At 53.2% G+C, this 17126-nt stretch overlaps 3 protein-coding genes across 3 annotated transcripts; all 3 read right to left on the bottom strand.

Annotated features, from left to right (window-relative positions):
- Positions 1–497: 497 nt before the first annotated feature.
- On the bottom strand, positions 498–3399 carry CPAR01_14658 (uncharacterized protein; the record flags this gene model as incomplete). Its single annotated transcript, XM_060498908.1, has 4 exons — positions 498–507; positions 2441–2749; positions 2816–3299; positions 3369–3399. 4 exons carry the CDS (start codon positions 3397–3399, stop codon positions 498–500), a joined length of 834 nt encoding a protein of 277 aa, XP_060342371.1.
- A 1126-nt stretch (positions 3400–4525) lies between these two features.
- On the bottom strand, positions 4526–4753 carry CPAR01_14657 (uncharacterized protein; the record flags this gene model as incomplete). The annotated part of the gene is made up of 1 exon (XM_060498907.1): positions 4526–4753. The coding sequence occupies one exon, from the start codon at positions 4751–4753 to the stop codon at positions 4526–4528; it is 228 nt and encodes a 75-aa protein (XP_060342370.1).
- Positions 4754–6005: 1252 nt separating this feature from the next.
- CPAR01_14656 (uncharacterized protein) lies at positions 6006–6284 on the bottom strand (the record flags this gene model as incomplete). The annotated part of the gene is made up of 1 exon (XM_060498906.1): positions 6006–6284. A coding segment is annotated over one exon (279 nt), but the record flags the coding sequence as incomplete, so codon positions are not given.
- Positions 6285–17126: the final 10842 nt, after the last annotated feature.

Genomic DNA, 17126 nt, shown 5'->3' with positions numbered 1-17126 from the left:
CAAATAGAGACGCTTTGGGGCGATCCCCAGTCAACAATGGCATCATATATTGATCCTCAAAGTGCGCCAAAGCGCCCCCCCCCCCCAAGTTGGCTGCGCGCCGTCTCGGTCCGGCACCGGCGTGAAGAGGGGACCTCCATCCACCACCAAGAATCCCCATATTTTTCTTGATATCATCCGATGGTCCTCCATGTCGGCGAGCGATAGTAAGCAAGCGAGATGGGATGCTGGGCGCGCCGCGTACCAGTCTACCAGATCACAGATGCCATTCTCTCACACCTCCCCGTCCGAAGTACACGTGGACGATAGATTGCTTCCGCCGATGGCCTGGAAATCCAGCCCCACGATCCGTGAGTTCCACGGCTGGGAACCGGGGGAGCCCACCGGGTGTTCGAGTCTCCACCGGGCCCTTGCAAAAGTCGGATAAAGCACGACGGTCTCCTCTCCAACTCCGCTCGACTGATCTTGACATCACTAGGAAGCCCCCGGCTCATAGCTCACTTGGCGCTGGCGCTTATGCATCAGCGTCTCCCCTATGGACGGAGAGCGACTCCGAAAGCTAGGACCTTTCCTCTCCTCCCGTTGCCCTCGCTGGAAACGTCGTCGCGCCCCCCTCCTTCATCCATCCAAACCTTGGTCCATCCGACGTCTAACCCTCCACAATCCGTCGTATCTCCATTTCTGACGAATTGACAAAAGATCCAACGACATCGGATGTAAAGCAACGCAAGGTAATGTACTCATGTTTTCTGCTTGGTTGTCCCCATTTTCCCTCACGGAGTACCGCATTCCAAATCCAACTAGCCTACCAAACTATGCCGCATGATCGGGGGGAGCTCCATTGTCATCTCGTAAACCCCTTCCCAGCGAAAATGCTTATTGTTCCCTCCTTTGTATGTTTGGGAGAGAGAAGGGCAGGTCCCTGTTCGTCTTCCCAACCTCGTTTTCACTCTTCTTACTTGGCCTCCGCGGCCGCCTTGACAAGGGACCCAGCGTCACGGCGTCGTTTGGCGGCCGCCAACAACAATTGTTCCTTGGGCCCGCCCCTCTTCGAAGTTCCCATTGTTTTGGATAGTAGCCATTTCTCCCTCCCCGCTCTCGCTGGCTCACTCATAAGATTCAAGGGCCCTAGCTTGGATGGCTTGGTCGTTTCCACGGTCGGTGGTAACAAATGCCCGAAACAGAGAAAGGGGTGGGGTGGGCGTGAGGGAACTTGAGAGACATTGCGGGCTGCCGGTTGCGGGCGACTCACCCAATTTCGAGATTGCCAGGGGTTCAAGCGAAAAAGTGCCGGGGTTGCAGAGGCCTTTTCTTTTTTCCCTTCTCCCGCTTCACCACTTCCGCCAGGCCCCCCTTCCCCCTGGTAATGTCTTTCACATGTAGACTAACGACAAGGCGGATATGAGAGCGAGAGGGCGAAAGAGCGAAAGTAGAAAAACAAAAAATTGATTATTCGATATGACGTGCGTTCAAGGATGCTTGTAATTTATCCTTCAAGGCAACAAGATTTGTTTTCTCACGCCTAAAATGTTCGGATGCCATGTCCGCTAGGTAAGTCTGCGCGCACTGCTGTTACTTGTTACTAGTCAAAAATAACCACGAAGGGAAAACAAAAAAAGGGTTTCTCCACGGACGCCGGGTGCCATGTCCGTCTTACAGATGGATTGTAAGACGAGACGAGATGAGACGACGTTGGTAAGACAGACAATGGTGTTTTCTAATTTTGACGGACTGCATCTACTTTGATTTTCAACGTAAGTTGCTGCATGTCCCTAATTTTGACGCTGATGCACTGAGAGACAACGGGATTGGAACGTGTATGTAGAAAGATGCGTTCTTTTTGACGCTAGTGAAAGGGTATATTTCAAGTTTCTATCGATATCGATATCGCAAAGTTGAGTAGAAGAAGATGTGCCACCTGGACGATTTTGATCGTCTTGTGCCGTTGGTGCTGTTCCTGCCGCTGCTTCCCCCATAGACAAAAGCCTTCCAAAATTGTCGTGAGAACGAAGAAAGATGACGAAGCGAAAACAAACCGAAAAAACACCTCCCCGGTAGGAAAACCCAAATAACCCAAATGAAAGAACCAAGAAAAAAAAAAAAAAAAAATGGACTCCCAAAAAAGTGTGCCAATGACAAGCTCGTTGGACAACTTCTACCTATGTGACTCCTCTCTCCTTTCCAGCGATATTTTTGTAACCCTCCTCGGCTTCTCTCGTTTCCTGTTTAAGTAAATGCTCGAATGCCCCAAACATGTACAGTTCGAATGGTAAAACGGATCTGGTATTTTCCCCCCTCCATCCGCAAATAGCACGGCCGTAAGGTCCTTGCATGGCTTGCGTATGTGTGTGTGTTGGAAAAAGGGACTTTTGTTGTTATTGTTGCTGGTTTTCTCTCCCCCGTTCGCGTGCTGTTGGTTCCAACGGCCAACAGCACTCACGTGTTTCGGCGCTGCTTGCACTTGTCGTGGAGAAGGTGGCCGTTCCTTGCCGTCGTCCTTGTGAATTCGGCGCCGCAATTAGGGCATGTGGCCTTGGTCGCCTGCCCAGACTTTTCTCTTTGATGCCTCAGGAGGTTGCTAAAGGTTGAAAATTGTCTTCCGTTGCAGCCGTGTTCCCAGCATTGAGGTTTAGGCCGGCTCTGCACCACTCTGACGTGCCCCCCTTGGTCTGGGGCTCCGGGGCCCATCGGTGGCGGCACGCCATACATCAGGCTCGGGTCTTGTCCAACAGGCATCGAGTGTCGGCTTCTGCGTTGGTTCTTATTAGTTTCGAAGCGTCTTTCCTGGGCCATCCCCATCTCTCTCGTAACATACCCGTATTGTGCTGGCGGTTGGAACTGGTTGGAGTAGTCCATGCCACCCATGCCGTAGGCCTGGGCCATTGGTGGGTATCCGCTCTGGTAGCCATGGTCTGACAGAGGCGGGCTGTAAGAGGGGAGGTATGATGACGATCCCATTGAAGTTGCCGGCTCTGCGAGAAGGGAGATTGGCGCCGGTGCTGTCGTGTACACGGGTACGCCCATTGTTGAAGAGACGTCGGGTAGGCTGAGGGGAGGCGAATGGATGTAGGGGTTGCTACCAGCTCTGTGGACGCGTTGTGATGCCTTTGAGTCTCGACGAGCCATGTCTCTCTGCTTCTTCAATTCCCTCTGCTCTGGTGTCAAAGTCCCCCGTGGCGGACTTGCTGTTACTGATCTGGAACCGCTGGGTGGTGTGAGGCTGGCGTCTTGGTGATGGTGTCCGAGGGAAGAGAGGTTGTGGCCAAGTAATGATCCGCTTGCTTCGGGGTTGTCGAGACCTTCAAGTTGAGATTGTTAGAGGATCCCAGAAGGGTACAAGAGGGGAGTTGAAATGGACGGTTAATTACCAGGCCAAGTGAATGCTGATCGGCTTCCCATGGTGAACGAAGGGTCAAATGGAATAGCAACAGTGCTGAAGAAGGAGGAAGTGTTAGATGGTCTTTATAGTCTAGTGGCTGGTACAATGTTGGAAGCGCACCTCATGCTTGCTCCAGTTCTCAGTGGCGGAGAGGACTGGTTGGAAGAGTAGTCCTGGGCGGGGTCCACTCTGACTAGAGGGGTCGAATCCGAAGTGTGATGTACCTCGTGTTCGTTCCACTCTGCTGCGTTCAAGATCTCAGGAGGTAGGAGGGGAAAGGGCGAGTATCCTTGTGAGTTGGAGGTTGAGAGAAAGGTTGCGGAGTTGGGCGGGTTGGGACTGATATACCCGGAGGAATGGAGAGCCTCAGATCTGACCGAGGGGCTGGACTCTAACGGTAGCGTTCTGGGGGAATCGACTAGTTGAATGTTGGCGAATTGAGCAGCTGTAGCTGATACACGGCTCCCTGCTCTAGATCTGGGTGGAAGTGAGTAAGAGTCCTCGCAACCCTGCTCAGAAAAACTGGAAGCCATTGAAAAAGAAGAAGGACGACGATGAAGAAACTCTGGATGGCACATACGGGCGAGGTTGTTGAAGAGTTGATGTCGAGATGTACTTGTGTAAGAGTATACCTTTTGCTGTGTATGTCCAAGCGTTGTTACCAGTTGATGAGTTGTATCAAGCCAGTGACGATGTTTGATACTCGAAGACCCGGATCGACGACTTATAACGAGACCAGTACGATCAGGCAACGATTTTGAGGTCTGGAGAAGGAAGGATTGCTTGCTCGCCAGGTGGAGGCTTTTGGTTCAACGAGATCACAGATGCTAAACTTGGATATCACCAGAAGGTTAAAGATCTCAGCCTCACAGGCCTAGGAGCGGGCACTGGCTTATAAATGGCAAGCGGGCAGTGAAAAGCTGTGGAGATGGTAGCCCAGATCCCGACCTCTGGACGTACCTTTTTCATCGCATGAGAGGAGAGAAGACACAAGAGACGGACATGTTCAAAGAGACAAGCTACACTACATGGAGGTAAGTCCAGACGGCGGGCAGGGGTTCAGGGTAAGAAAGATGGGATTGAGTGACCAGGCCAGGATGGAGAACAGAGTAAGGTACCAGCGCCCATTGTGTGTAAACTGTTATGTTATGGAGGGTGTGGGGGTGTGATCGCAACACACCAGAAGGGTGTGGAGAATAAGGGGGCGTGTATAAGATGGGGAACGAGGGCAGACTTTTGCTTGGGAGCGGAGGGGAGGGGGTGTAAACGGAGGTGAGGGCGGGCGAGAGAGTTCCTAGCGCATGGTGTAAGAGCGAAAGCGCGCGCAGAGCGGAGGCACGCTGCTAGAGGCGTGTGAGCGAGTGCGAGTGACATGCAATACAGAATTAATGAGACCTTGGGGGGAGTGAGAATGAGAGCGAGAGTAAGAGTGAGTGAGGGTTGCGGAGCGTGCTGAGGTATCCGTACACAGTAGAGGGGGATGATGGGCAGACGGGCACAGTTGATGAGTGAAGAAAGACATGGGGCTATGGAGGGGACGGGGAAGGGATCGATAGGCTCCAGCATTTCCAGCAAAAGCATTGGCAGCCGTAACGAAACGCCCTGGTCAACGTCCCTGCTTCAAGCTTGAGACGGGCTGCAGGGCTAAGGCTAGTGCGCACTAAAGCACTGCTAGGTGAAAGAGGTGTGGAAAGTAGAGGATGGATCATGGATGACATCGCTCGAGCCCTGGCTGGCCGTCAGAGACCGGCCCTTGGGTTCTGGGTTTCTGGGTTTCTGGGTCAGCTACCTTACATAGTAAGGTAGTACTAGGTATCTGTGCTGGTGCTGGGCCACGGGGAAGGGCTCAGGGAAGAAGACGACAGTCCACGGATGTTGGTGACGGGGAAGGGGAGCCCTTGACTTGAACCCGTCCCAGCCGGTCTGTGATCGGGAAAGAGTGGGTAATGGGACTTCAATTGACCTTATTCCCTATTGAGGCAGCAGTTTCGACGTTAACGGGGAACCAGGGGCCGTAATTGTATGTCTGAGTACCCTGAGTTGAGGGCATTCGATCATCGATTCGACGAGGTGATATTCCAGCAAGCTAGGACTGAGGAACCGCTGCGCGCGCAAGAGAACACCTAGGAAAGATGAAATGATGTGTTAGTAGGATGCCGGGCCTAGCAGCCAGTGTGTGCGTGTGTGTGTGTGTGTGTGGCATCCTGTATCCATGCCCTCTTGAGGTTGTCTAAGTTGCAGTAGGTGACTGACCACTGGGCCCCAGGAAATGGCAGTGTTGGGCCGGGAGCCAGTACGTCGGGACGGCGGTTTTGCGTAGCAAACCTAGCCCGGCACCGGACAGGCAGAGCAAGAACTTGATGTTGGTCCGATGGGCTGTGACGCTGCCCTATCTAAGGATATGAAGCGATTATTTCTCATTCTTTTTTTTTTTTTTTTGTGTGCTCAATTCGTCTGTTTTCTTGGCAGCATCGACAGCAAACCAGATAGCGGGTAAGCAGCGGTATCGAATTCCCAAGTCCAATTGGAAGACTGAGGTGCTTCGATAGAAGGAAACCGTTTGAAGAAGCCGGACACTAGATGCTCTCAACGGGCGGGTTGGGTAGTGCCCACAACGATGGGCGACTCAAATTGGGAACGAAGGAAGCGGAAGCGGAAGCCAATCCATACCGCTGCATTGCAGAATAACAAGATGCCCGGATAGGTTAGGTGAAGACGAGAGATTGACACGGGAGGACGGTTTAGAACGGGCCAGGTGTTGACCGTCTCCGTCGAAGTACAGCCGGCGTTCAGCAGAGAGATTGCGCGAACAGAACGTATTCGGGAAACGGAGGGCGGATAGGAGAGGAGACCCAGGGGAGAACGTAAGAAACCAGGTGCGACAAATGGCGAGGGAATGACAAGTCCCTTGGATTCCCCCAAGAGTTTGAAAGTAAAGGATCGGGATCCTTGTCGCTGCTTTGTCCGCATGTGGCCCAGTCTTGGATATGGTGGTGGAGAGAATGTGAGCAGGTTGGGTGAGACGATAATTGGAGAAGAAGGGGAGCAAGAAAAAAAAAAGGCCTAGGAGATTGGAGCTGTCGTTCGTCGTTCAGGACAGGAGTGGGGATGCACGGTGTGTGGTCGGGAAAGCGCCAGGCACGGTACGTACTGTCTGGGTCATGGGAGTCTAATCTTATTCGGGTCTAGATGAGCGCCTCATGGGGAACCGGGGCAGAAAGAGGAGGTACGTATCCAGGGGTTCTGTAAGGCAGGTAGCTACCTAGATATCCGTACCTACCTGGATGTTCCTACGGACGGTACGGCACAGTAAGGCGAGGCAAGGTAAGGCAGGTGCCGTCTTGGGAACGAGCAAGGAAAATCACGACAGCTGTTTCCTTCAGCATCTTCTTCAAGGCGTTTCCCTCAGGGTACCTCACGGATACGGGCTCCGTTCTTGCATACTTATTGCGTCTAAAGTAATAGGAGTCCAGTCTACCTTACCCTGCCTGCCATTCCTTCCATTTATGCCGACGGGAGATATGGCGGTGACTCGACGTTATCCCGTGTCCACAATCTCTACCTTACTTCTCGTTCCATCCGTACGGAGTGTCCGTATGTCACCGAGATAACCAATCCCGGGCGAGCGTAAAACACGACAAACGAAGGCAATACCCTACGGATGTACGTCAGGTATGGGGTCGTCGACAGACCCCGCCGCGCATCGGCTTTGTGTCGTCTCTCATTGCTCCGAGTCCGTATCCGGGGCAAGACATGGAAGTGGGTGTGCGGACGAGGATGAGCACTAGAATTCCGTACATCTGACCTTACCTTACCTCATTACGCACATTGGGGCAATGTACATTCGGATGACGGATTACCAATACCTTAGTTTAGGACAACAACCACCCCGACCGGCACCGCAGCGGCAAATGGGACCTGCAATGGCTCGATTTAGAAGGTTAGACGAGCGTGTGAGATGTCTGCGCCAGGGTAGCCGCAGTGGGTGCGCTACGTGCGCTAGGCGTTTTGCTGTCCAATGTCAAAGTCCCGACTTCCATACCTCTAAGATGTGGGTGGGTGTCTTGGGTGTGTCAATAATTGGCTTTGGCTTTGTTTTTCGTCTGCTTGCTCCCAGGTCTTTTCTATTTCCCGGCCTCCTTCTAATCATTTGTTCGTCTTTCCAAATTTGGGTCAACTTTCTTTTCTCCTTGAGGGTTTTTTTCCCGGAGCAGCGAGACGTCGGACGACCAAGGTTCCTCGGCCATGACAGAAGTTGGGTCGTTTAACGGCGACAGATGCCTACCTCCCCATGTTGTTAACCTAAAAGGTAGAGTAACAAATGGAAGGCATGGATCTGGGAAGCTCTCCCGCGCGGGACAGCCAAATAGCGTCCGTAAGGCGTCAGCATGGAAAAACAACCTAAGCCAATGGCCTTTTCCCACACTGACCTGTACGCCACATTGTAAATACCCGTAAGATGCTGGACATGCCTATCCTTGACTTTTCTAAGGTGATGAGGTGAGGAACTCGGGCGTCTCGGCTTATTTGACCAATCCCGTGTCTGAGTCTGACCCGTCATCACCTACTAGGTACGGATATACCATCTATCCGTAGTCTGCCTCCCACGGGTGCAACTTGCCCCAAATTTCTTTTAGAGACATCCAGTCAGACGATCAACGAGTTTCCTTTTTGCTTTTCTAAGTCTTACAGGCAGGTTCTGCTCCCGTGGTCGTTACTGTTGTTGTTATCGTGGCCGAGTTGGGCTGAATTATTCGAGACCACCTATCAAGCAATTCAGCTTGACGCAACTGACAAAAGTTCGTACCGTTCTGACAAAGTTTTCTGCAATGACCCCGTTGATGTTTCTACGGATACCTAACCATCATCTTACCCTGTGGACACCTTTCATCATTGTTCACCCCGTAGGGATACATCGTTTCGTTCATGGATGTCGGTTGAAGGTCAACCCCAGCTTGCTGCCATGCCAAGCAGTGAACCGTGCTTGCTCGATGTGATTAAAGTCAGCTTCTGATCGACAGACCGTGCTGCTTGGGGTCAACCCTGAAGTGGATCTGTGAGTACTTAGTGACTTTGCCTACCTACCTTACCTTAGTGTACTAACGCAGTACGTTGTGCGGTTCCTCATGGGGCTTACCTAATGCAGCCGACCTCGGTATACTTCGGAGACGTACTCCGTAGAACACACCTTGTTGGCCTGAGGTGAGCAGTGACAACCTCCGACTCGCGAGGCCCAGTGGAAGTTGGACAAGTTGGAAATTGCCTGCCGGCGCCGCTCCGCTGGTCATCACTTGGTGTTCACCTCAGGACCGGGATGTTGCGCACAGATTACACTTACGGACGCAAACCCACCTCTCAAGCGATGCAGCTGTGTTTGGCAAAGCTCCTTCACTCACTTCATCGCAGGCACTGACAGTCTTCAACCCCCATCTCCCTTCTAATTTCTCTCCCGCCGGCAGAACACACCCTTGGTGGCTACTGCCAGACGCCGGCTGGCTTTGACCTCGTCCGGTCCCGAGATCTTGGTGCGGATGGGCGAGGCCAGGCCAGACCAGGTATCTTAGGCAGTCGTTAAAATCCAGAGCAGCAAGGGCAGGCCCGGTAACGTCAACGGCTTACCTTACCTTACCTTACCGTGCACCCCTCCCCCATCAACGTTGGCATGGACGGATAAGGTACGGAGTACTCCGTACTTACCTCCAGTCCTCCTTACCACTCACCCACTCTTGCTACAGATGGAAGTGTCTATACGAAAACAGATACAGCTGCATCTTTCCCACTGGGCTCCATACGGATATTCGCACAGAGAAAGCACGACCGGCCATCCAAGCCATGCCATGCCATCCAATCACTTCACTCAGCCATCGGCAACCTGAGCAAGGGAAGAAAGTCCTAGGTAGACATTGGAAAACGGTTTTCCAAGGTGTGCCTTCACCGCAATACCAGTACCCGTACGGATACAGATGTCTCCGCTGCACTGCCATCGCGACGACAAGGCTCTGTCCCCATCACATCGCCGCTATTCTCGCATGTTTGCATCGCCGTTAGGCAGACTCTTCTACCAGTCCTTGGCTGCGCTTCATCCTTCTGCACCTCGTCAAGCCTGTCAGTCCAGCTCGGCTGTACACGCAGTAGTAGACCATCTCGCCTTCTCGGCCTCAGCGTCCTCGGTCGCTTGCTGTCCGAATCATGGGGCGTCCCTCGAGTCTTGACCACATCTAGCTCGTTACTCTATTCAATCAGCGTCCTTCTCCCGAATCGAGACCTCGGTCACTTCCCGACGCACTAGAAGACCACACATGACGCCGTCGCCCGCACCTTGACGCCCTTTAGGGCTGGGGTGAGGAGACACTGAGCCTCAGGCCTAAGGTACTGGATCGTTGCCGCGCTACCTGCTCCTGGCATATCCAGCACAGTTTTGAAGCTCACTAAACTAAATCACGGATAGGGCTCGCTCGGGAACTCGGGGCGTGGCTTGGTCTCTCAGTTTTACAGCGCCCTCATCGTTCTCTCTCGCGGGCGTTCATCAGATGCGCCGTCGCTCTCCACAAGCTTCTACCGCTCAACAGCCAACAAAAGTCCCCCCTCGAAGGTACGCCATGTCATCATCTCCAACGTGTGGGGGAAGAAAGAGCCTTCAAGTAGCAATTGGCTTCGGCCCAGTCTCGTTGAGTGACAGGACGATGCACATCATTGCCAGTCAAGGGTGTTGCTGGCCGTCAGCAGACAGCACATCTACAGCGGTACAACTCAACCGCCGTAACAAAGGAACCTCGCATTGCACGGCTACCACTCCGATTCGGCTCTACCGGTAGAGTTCTAAAAGCACCAATTCAGTCCCACCACCAACATGATTGTAGCTACCATAGTCGCGTACATACCTACTACGAGCTGCTGCCCGCCCCTCTGGAACATCACACCCACGAGTCTGGACGCCACCTCACTTGAGCAAACGTTGACTGCCACCATTGGTGGCGTTCCACTTGTGGCAAGCCCACGCTGCTCATCGCTGTTTCAAGTCACTTCAGTGGCCATCCGTGGCCTTGCACCAACGCCTCCATGTTGCGGCTGGTTTCCGTGGTGGTCGAACTGCATCTGACGCCCGGCAGCATCTCAGGCCGTGAGTCGGCGTCCTGAAGGTGCTGCATATTCTAAATTAGACGGAGAAACCTAGGGCCAGCTGGTCCAAGGTGCATTTTGTTGCTGCCTTGAGACGCAAAACGCGATCGTCGCTCTTAGGCCGCTTCAAGCTGGACCCCCAGAGCTACAGCTTCGGACGAGATGGTGCAGCCCCATTGAGGCCCGGGCTTGTGGACTGCACCAACGCCAGTCGCCCTAATCACATCAGCAACGGGCTCAGGCCGTGAGATGAGCCACACATTTCAAGCGGAGGTCTTCCGACTGACACATTAGACTGGCACTGAGGGCTTGAGTAATACAGCAAGCGCCCCATAATCCGCCGTCCGTCATCGACATTACCGGGAAAGTCCCTGCCACTACGATATCAATCCCACAAGGCTTAAAGTTTGGGTTGGGTCGGGTTGGCACCGATGACCATGTTGTTTTCACCAACTCTAGCTTCTTTCTTGGCCATACAGTACCTATCATATCCGAAGCATCTTTACGGATACTGGGATTATGATTTCCCGACTTTTGGGTCATAAACGCTTTCAGACATTCCGGCACATATTACACTTTGCCTAGCGAAAACATCCGATGGCGTTGACGGCCAGCGTTCATTCGAGCCAATTATCTCTGGCTCACCTATTCACGCCATGTAGCCTGGTCCATGGCGCGCATGTACGTTCAAAGCAATGGACAGCATTCAAGCCACGAGATCGATCCTCAGGTGGCCCGTTAATTTGCCGCAAAAAAAAAAAAAAAAAAACGCACCTGGACACAATGTGATGACCGCAGAAGCTGAGAAAAAATCGAATCGAGAGAGAAGAGAGAGTGCCTCAGCGTGAAGCAGTGGGGTTCTGATACCAGTCAGATGTTATCATCGGCGATGAGCTGCGAATTCATTGGCTTGGGTCCGATGACATTCACCCCTTCAAAATCGAGCCTCTGCCAGATGCAAACGCAACAAGCACTTTTTTAAGGAAACGTCTCTCTACTCGTGCGACCCATGTGTGAGAGAGGGGAATAGGTCCAAATACGACGCTTTGAGTTCTCACCACTTTCACGGTCATCGCGGATCGTTGCGCTTTCGTCAATAGGCTGCGTCCTAAAGCATCCCTGATTATGTGAGACGTACGCATACGCATGGAAGACGCAAGAAGCGGGAAAGATCGAAGATTACGGTCGGAAACTCGTTGGCCAGATTTACGAATTGCCAGACTAGGAAAGACTGCGAAACTCTGGACAAATCTCAAGGTTTGACACAAGTTCGGGTCGATGAAGACAAGCTGCAGTGTCACGCTTCAATCCGGCCCCGGATCCATTGCATTTTTGCCCACGCCCCAAGTTGTCATCAGCGTGGACTCGTAGAAGGCTAGGGAGCACCTGCCACCTTCGATGGGAGACATCTCCAACTTAATCGTTGTGGTGAGCGTTGTGAACCTCGGCCTCACCGCTGCTCCCAAAGCCTGAGTCCTGGCCGTTGACGATTGAATCCTGGTTTTCATCATCACCTTGCTATCCGAACGTCAACTCCAAATCCTACGGAGCCACATTGAGCTAGGTTGCAATAACCACTCCGCACCCGACCCGGACTGGCTGCGTCCGTACGGATAACCCGAATCACCGCAAATACACAGCAGAAGCTTGCTTCCCAAAGGAGTGAAGATGCGAGTGCTGTTGGCACCCTGAACGGACCCTTGAAGTGTGTACGGAGTAGAGGAACAACTGCCACGTTGACGACTGCCCATCGAAATGGAGACCAGACGGCCAGGGTTGCCAGGCACTCTGAACTCTGAACAGCCCACTGCTCATGCGGCATGCCACGGTCTCGGACGAGTGAGCTCCAAAGTCTCGGGACTCGCCCCCAAGCTCCGACAGTATGGATGGGCAGCGTGATGGGGCCCCTTGGGACCCCTTGAAAGCAATGAACACAATGCACCGGCCAAGCATTTGATTTATCGTAAACGACTCAATAAGGAAAAGGCCGAGGTTGCGAAGTCGTAAAACCAAACGTTGTCGAAAGCACTCGGCACACGAGGTTAGGTTGTACCGTTGCACCAACGACGCTGCCACCCACGGACATTCATCAAATGAGAACCTCCACAGGAAGACGTCCTGCTTACCATTGTGTTTCATATTACGGGCCCTAGAAATTTCACCATAGACATTTCAGAAGTGTCTTGCATCTTCCCATCTCGCCCTTTACAGCTCAAGCGGCTGTAGCCCACCGGGCTAGGGGTGTTCCGTGGACTCCTCATATTCCCCGTCGTTCTGCAGCACGCTGCACACGGCATACAACACTGCCCTGTGAACAAGAAACCCGCATGCGTGCAGTGGGCACCGCAGAATCCCACTTTGCTTGAGATTCTCTCCGCTCTCCCACATATAACTGCGGTCTTGAGCTGCAAAGAGATGGAAATGGCGTCTGTCTGCTACGTTAAAATTGTTAGCGTCACCGACTCTTCAGTGTTTTGCATTTCCCATACTCCGCGTGGGATCATATCATTCTTTTCTCCTGATGATTTGCCAGAAACACCGTGCTTCACCAAGGGGCCTGAATCTATGATGCTACCAGGTCTACCAAATCCCGGCCAAGGGACACAGTTTGCTGAAAGGAAATCTCACTGTTAGTCTGATCGACTTTGCGGAATCCTTGGCCGATGGGGGAGGACTGTGCCTCTTACCCCGGATTCACCCCGACCTAGTCAAAGTCGCCGAGAGGCTGTCGAAGTCTCCGACTTCGCAAAGGCTCGAACAAGCTCTGATGTCCTGAAGGCTCACATTGAAGCTAAGAAGCGGGCGTTGACTTGAAGAGCCAAGAGACAGGTTTTAGGCCACGCATCATCAACAATGCCTAGCTCTTCTAACCCTCGCCTGACCTCCGGAAGTTTCGCGGCGGCACAGACAGCATAGACCAGGTTGCGGGCGCTCGTCGTTATATGTCAGCAGATTATAAATGCGATAGTTGGGAGCGCCGTGCCTCAGACCATGGTGTCTCTAGGTCGAACGCCGCCAAAATCGTCGCGGCTTCACAGACCTCACAGACTGGCGGGGAACAACCAGGTCTTCTTGGGTACGCAGAGTACCTGATGTTCTCTGGCCCTGTAGGGCAGAGCGATTTAGGGCTACCTGCACGAGACGCATAGGTCACACCACACGGCGGAATGCATACTCATGTTGGGAAAAGGGTTGAACTGCCTCTTCTGGTTTGCTCTCCGTGTTCACGAGCGTAGCCAGAAAAGCCGCGTATACTGCCTGCCGATTCGTCGACAAGATATGCAGAGGGGCGGCACGGCTCTGCTCTAGATACGTCGACGTCACCCATGAATGAATCCCCTCAAATTCTACGCTGTCACCGTCACGAATAATCGCTCTTTCACCCAAACCACTTCCCTCCGACAAATGTTTTGGTAGAGGGAAATCCGCAATGAGACCAATTTCGAGTACCGCGCCTACGACGTCATGGTCCGTTCGCGGGCCAGCTGGTGCCGTGGCTAGCCAGACGGATGGGACCTTTGTACGTGGACGTACTGATACGCCCTCAACACGTATTTTACGTTTACACCTTTGGCCGACGGAACCCTTCTCCGTACACTCGTACATACCGGCCATTAGACACACTCAGAATCCTTCCGCTGCCGGCCCCAAGTGTTCCTCCCAGCCCTACGAGGGACCGACCGCTCTCCATCTGCGTCTTGGTTTGCTCCAAAGTCTGACATGCAGCGTCAGGTTCCAAAACAGCACACGCTCGCCCGTACACTCTCAAACGGAAAGCCTGCGTCTTGCAGCACACCCCTTGTCAAAAGATGAGCTGAAGCACTGGATTCAAGTTGACATATGGCCGTCATCTGCACGCTCGACGTGGCCCAGCACTGTTACATCCAGTTGCCCTGTGGACTTGAGATGCTGCGGCTGTGCCGCAAACGAGTAGACAGACACACCACAGTATCCACGATCGTTGGCCAGACCCTGGCTCCTTCTTTATTACGGGGACATCAACTTATTGCTATTGTACGGATATTCAAGTCCACTCTGCTTACGACTTGTTTGGCACTTTGGCATGGCGGGACCTGATATATCAACCCGAACCTGCCAATCGCCTTCACCCAAACCCCCGCAAAAGTGCGAAGACAACATTGTTACAATCTGGCCTGGCCTGCGTGGCTTCTGGTCGTGAAATGTAACGGCGCGATCCATCCCGAACGCCCTTAATCAGGTTCATGCGAGCATGGATGATTTGGCTCATCGGGAGGATTCAACGTCTCGCACCAAGCGCCCTACGAGGGGCATGACCAAGAGGTGCCAGAGACACGCCCCCCTCCTGATGTCGAGAGATCGATCAACTTGGCGGCGCACCACCCGCTTGCAATGGCGCACTTAGCACATATTCTTGTCGCGCCCTCTTCGATGCACAAAATGTGTCTGGCCAACTGTGGTGGCGGCATCTGGCCACTCATAGTCGATGCCGTCCGCCAGCGACTCGATGCCGTGCCTATGTGTGGGAACAAAGATAGACTGGAATTGCAGTGTCAACCTTGGACAATATCGATCCACGGCATCGGTGTTCTATCATTATCTCCTGACGAATCACGGTGGTGGTCAAGTCAGACGAATGTGTCTATCGCCATAATCAACGAAAATAAGTTCGGCAAGAGCGTTACGAGCGTCAGCAATGAGCTCTCGTAGACAACAGGTCAGCGTCTCCAGACACCACGGGGCAATTTGGGCCAACGCAGCACTGCCATGCATCTTCTTGCGTTCGCGGTCGGACTTTCCAGATTAACCCCGTCGTTATGGCCGACTCGGCTCATGTACCGATGTGATTCGGAGCATTTGGTCTCGCTTCAGGTCCTCCGGACCTCGTGGACGGTTTCCCATATGGCTGTCCGGGGAATTGGTAAGGGGGGCGCACGGCTCATAGGGCTAGAGGACTGATGCATTGTGGCTGAAGGTGGTGGACGACCTGGCATGTCTCAACTTGGAAGCGGCGACGTCTGAGGGACTAGCGGCGAAAAGATCCGATCTTGAAGCTTTGCATTCGCAGTATGCGTACAATGCAGAAGCGTCTTGTTGTCGTCGTCACGGGGAGGTAAGCTGGACGGCCCCCGCCTCTGGCGGCAGTCACGATTTGGAAGCATGATGTGTATCAAAGGACACAACATGGAAGAATGTGCGCCAGCCTTCTATGTGGACCACGTCTCATCAGCTCGTCTCACGAAGGGGAATAAGTCAGCCTTGTGGTTCCTAGATATCCCTTCTCACCTCAGCCCGACTCCGAGCTGGCCAACCTCGACTGTATGATCGCACTCTGGGCCCGCGAGCGTGGCTTGAGCGGTATGCACGCGATCCTCCCAAAACTGTGGCTGGGGGTCCTGGTGGTAACGAGGCGGTGACCTGCGCAGGGAGGTCGATCCTATGGCCCTCACGGACCAACCACCGCACATCGTCCAGGCATTGAGGGGAATGACAGATTCTAGGCTCCAGAATTACCTTGTTGCTATTTTCGACGGCGGACAGCATCTCGATGGCTCGATTGTGATTTCACGGGGAGCGGGTGTGCTCCATTAGTGTCCGGGCCAGACGCTAGTTCGACGAACGAGTGCGAGTCTTCTCGGGGAAAGAGAGAGGGTGTAGACAGAAGATGGGGGGAAACAGACCAAGATGGAAGGATTCGTCGAGCGATGGGTGGCGCAAGGTACAGCGAAGCCAGCGCACAATGCCGCCATTCCGGTCGACGAGGAGGATTCATCGATCAATGTTTAATGTCCCCACGACAGCTCATGCCAGACGGACCTAGATCCGGCTTTGCAGTCTAGATGCTCACTCGTAAGAGGTTATCCTGGGGACGGGGATGGAAAAACGACGAGCCAAGCACAGTAAGTCCGCTTTGCAAACAATTTACACACGGCGAAGAAGCAGGCAAGCGAGGGAGCCGTTGGCAAGGGGTGGCCTTGCTCTGGGCTCATGTAGCTATCAAAGTCTCGACTGAAGCTCGTCCCGGTTTGGAAATGATCTCTTGACGAGTCTCGTCTCGTCTCTACTTGTGATGTTCTACGCAATGCCATTTTGAGCTACATCGTAAGCAGGACCTCTTTCATTACAATTTTAGAGATATCACAGTCTCGTTTGATATTTGAAATACTACATCCAAAGAGGGAAGTCCTGGAACCAGGATGCACATCCTCAACTACCTTGTCCGCTTCAAGAAGACTTGATAGTCCCATTCTCTCGGCGTTACTTTACCTTTGCGGAGTCCCCAAAGTAGGGCGACAGGATGTCAAGGGCTATACGGTGAGATCTCTGCCTTCCTAGTCTTCAGAGTCTACGACTGTTCAGGGCAGCCCTACAAGGAGACCATGTATTTGCCCCCCCCCCCCCCCCCGACGTGGGAGGTCATCCTTCTGTGCCTTTTCCCTCTGTTCAATATTTGGGCTACCGGCTTGGCAACAGGTAAATCGTAACCTTCCCCTTGTTGAGCATGTAAACGAGATGACTTCTCCCAGCTATGTATGCGGGTACTGCCTTGCCGCTGGACGACTTTGACCAGTTGGATTAGGCTCCTATCCTTTCGTCCTTCCGTCTACTGAAGCCGTAGAGGCTTGTCTACCTGTAGATTGATCTACTT

This window comes from Colletotrichum paranaense, assembly GCF_030867605.1.
Source record: "Colletotrichum paranaense strain IMI 384185 chromosome Unknown Scaffold_16.1, whole genome shotgun sequence".
NCBI lineage: Eukaryota > Fungi > Ascomycota > Sordariomycetes > Glomerellales > Glomerellaceae > Colletotrichum > Colletotrichum paranaense.
The sequence above is the reverse complement of the archived record's forward strand: the minus strand, read 5'-3'. Positions and strand labels throughout refer to the sequence as shown.